General features: G+C 54.3%; 1 protein-coding gene across 6 annotated transcripts in view; it reads right to left on the bottom strand.

Moving 5' to 3' along the window:
- Positions 1 to 143: 143 nt before the first annotated feature.
- LOC103731636 (cytochrome P450 4F22) overlaps positions 144 to 3256 on the bottom strand; it is a 51972-nt gene continuing 48859 nt past the window's right edge. For all 6 annotated transcript variants that reach the window (XM_029562028.1, XM_029562030.1, XM_008830016.2 and 3 more), the window contains 3 exons: positions 2057 to 2121; positions 1349 to 1431; positions 144 to 961 (listed from right to left, as the gene is read on the bottom strand). In XM_029562028.1, the coding sequence (XP_029417888.1) occupies positions 709 to 961; positions 1349 to 1431; positions 2057 to 2121 (401 nt within the window). In that variant the 3' untranslated portion in view covers positions 144 to 708. The remainder of the gene's footprint in view (positions 962 to 1348; positions 1432 to 2056; positions 2122 to 3256) is intronic.

Below are 3256 nucleotides of genomic sequence, written 5' to 3'. Positions count from 1 at the left end.
AACCCGCCCCCCCCCCCCGTTCTGATTACAGTTCCAGAACACCCTCCCAGCCTCCTGGCCACACACCGCTTCCCTCGGTCTCTTCCCAACAGTCTAGGGTCCCTCCTCCCTACTCGGGCTCCAGGCCTGGGATGGGGGTGAGGGGTAGGTGTCTGTGTCCCCTTGCGTTTATTCTCAAAAATCAGAACACTCAGCAAAGGAACTTTGACCAAGGAGGAAGGCGCTTGCGAGGATCTGGGATAAAACAACAAAAGCAAAAAGCCAAAGTCTTGGGGTGCTGCTTGAACAGTCCTTCCATGTAGCTGGGGAGGAGGGGGTCCTCAGGAAAGTGACGTCGGGGTTCAGGCCCCAACCTCAGTTTAGAAGCCACTCTGAGCGTGGCCGGAGGGAAGGTGGGTTCCAATCCGAGCGGTGGGTCTTAGGTCCAGAGAAGGTTCTGTGGGCCATGCCTGGAAACATGAATTGGTAGGAACCAGGGCCTGAGGATGCCAATCCGTGGGATCCTGGGGCAGAAGGGCAGGTGAGGGTAACTCAGAAGGGGTATCTTGAACTCAAGGGGCGGGAGCAGATCCCAAGGGGGAAGGGCTCTATCTTGAGGGGCGTGGCCAGCACCAACGGGTTGCTCCTCAGAACCTTGTCCTCCAGGACTTTCGAACTGGTTTACACCCACAGGATCACGGGGCGGGGCCAGACCGTTGGAGGCGTGGTCTAATCCGGAGTGGGCAGGGCTTGTTCTGCGTGGGCGGGGCCTGGAGCCTGGGACAAGCAGCTTCCGGCACGCTCAGGCCCGCGGGGGGGCAGTGGCTCCACGTTGAGCCAGATGCCGTTCTCCGTGCGCAGGATGAGCTCTGGCTTCCGCCTCACCTTGCGCGTTCGGTCCACGCTCAGGCGGAAGCGCAGCAGCGTCAGTGCCACTACCACTCGCATCTCCGCCATGGCGAAACTCTGCCCGATGCAGTTCCTACGGGGAGAAGAATCGTTACGGACTTGCGACCCTGGAGTCAAGTGTTCAAATCCTGACACAGCCGGTTAAAAGCGGTGCGTCCTGAAGGATGACTGCGCTTGTCTGAGCTTCGATTCCCTGATTTGTATAACCGGAACAAAAATATCACAGAGCTGTCAGAAGCATGTGAGCCCAGGACCCAGGTCTGGCACACAGTAGGCGTGCCCTGTTCTCCCAGACTGCAGTCTGATTTGGGACGTCTTGGTTCTATCCAGGGTGAAATGGGGACTTGGGTTGCCGGAAATTATATGTGAGTGGGGCGTGGCCTCTGATTCTGATGGGTACACCCAAGACCTTCTGTTGGCCCTGCCCATCCTTCTATGACCAGGCTGGAGTGAGCCTTACCTGGGACCTGCTGAGAAAGGCACGTAGGCCAGCGGGGAGCGCTGCTGCGGCCTGTCCGGGTCGAAGCGGTAAGGGTTGTACACCTAGACAGGAAGGGCCAGGGTGAGTCTGGGGGCTGGTCCAGCCGTCCAGCCGTCCAGCCATCCACCCTGGGCTGCACCTCAACCTCTGAGGACCAATGCAGCACAGGGCCTCAGGGCTACCTGAGTCCATCCCACTCACTACAAACCAGCCAACCTCCCTGCTGTTGTCAGGCCCCCAGGCTCATGCCCATCTCAGACCCTTTGCACTTATGTCTCCACATTCTGGAACAGGCTTCTCCTTGCTCTTCAAACCCTTTAGGTATCTGCTCAAATATCTCCCTGGTCTTCAAGGCCTCTCCTGATCACCTGAGCTAAGTGCCCCTCACCCCACCTGTTTTTATTTCTTCGCGTCATTTAGCAATGTCTAAATTTACTCTATTGGCTTGTGGCCCTCTGAACTTGAGACTCCATGAAGACAAAGCCAGTGTGGGTCAATTGCTGGTCAAATGTTCCCAGCACTGTGTGGTACACTGTAGGTATGCAATGACTCTTCATTGGCCTCCTGAGTTAGCAAGGACTGAGTGAATCAGGGGAAAGTCAGGGCACAGTCCCTGCAGGCAGTTCTGCTGTCCAGGTGCCTTCTAAGGAAGGTGGAGCCATGAACACAGTGGAGGCAGGAGCTCACCTTGGAGTCAGGCCACACTGTGGGGTTGTGGTGAGTCCCATAGATACTGAGCAAGCAGATGATTCCTGTGGGGATACTGGAAGTTAGTGAAGCCCAGGGCAGCCAGAGCTTTCTCTGGAAATATCCTCCACCCAACCCCAACTCTCCCTGCAGCCATGGGATTCCTATGAGCTAGGAATCACTTCCTGTCCATTCTCTGAAAACATCTGCTGCCCTCCCTTGTCCACCCTCTCTGCCTCTCTCTAGGAGGTCATTTCTCTACTTCCTATACCAACCACATCGCATCTTCCCCACTCACAGATATGCCATTGCTCCTACACTCAGCCACCGTGAGTTAAGTGCCTGCACTTGGTGTTCAAGGCCATTTACCATTAGCACCCTGAAGCTCTGCTCCATAAACCTGCTTGCTCTTCTGTCTCCCACATATTTGGGCATCTCAAACCTATCCCTGCCTTTAGCCCATCCCCAAAGCCACGGGCAGGGAATGCCTAGGGGTTGCTGTATCTCCCCAGAGACTGGGTGGTACTTGGCTTAAGCCCCCAGCGTCACCCCAAACACAGCTTGGCCTTTAGGGGCTAGCTGGCAACTAACTGAAACTGACCCTCTGGGCCAGCAAAAGTGGCCCAGAAGGTAAAAGCACTTGCTGTGGAAGCCTGATGATCTGAGTTCCATCCCTAGAAGTGAAGATAACTGACTCTCAGAAGCTGTCCTCGGACCTCCACATGTGCACAAGTGCATGCATGCATGCTATTATAATTTTTTATAATAAAATCCAACCCTGCCTCATCCACTCCTTCCTTTCCATCTGCATACAGATACTTCTGTCTCCTCCACACACACCTAGGTTGCCCCCTGTGAAGGTTAGTTTTGTCGACACAATCTAGAATCACCTGAAAAGGGATTCTCAATGAGAGATTTCCTAGATCAGGTTGGCCTGTGGGTGCCTGTGGGAATGCTGAGAAATTTTCTATTTTAAAAATATTCTACTTTTTATCATTTTATGTGTATGAGAGTATTGCCTGCATGTATGTAAGTGTACCTGTATTATGCAATGCCTGAAGAGGTCAGAAGAGGGCGTTGGAACCCCTGGAACTGGAGTTATGGATGACTGAGCTGCCATGTGGGTGCTGGGAACTGAACCCAGGTTCTCTGCAAGAGCAGCCAGTGCTTTTAACTGCTAAGCATCTCTCCCGGCCCTCT

The sequence above is a fragment of the Nannospalax galili genome, unplaced genomic scaffold, assembly GCF_000622305.1.
Source record: "Nannospalax galili isolate Female #2095 unplaced genomic scaffold, S.galili_v1.0 scaffold2094, whole genome shotgun sequence".
In the NCBI taxonomy this organism is placed as follows: Eukaryota; Metazoa; Chordata; class Mammalia; order Rodentia; family Spalacidae; genus Nannospalax; species Nannospalax galili.
The sequence above is the reverse complement of the archived record's forward strand: the minus strand, read 5'-3'. Positions and strand labels throughout refer to the sequence as shown.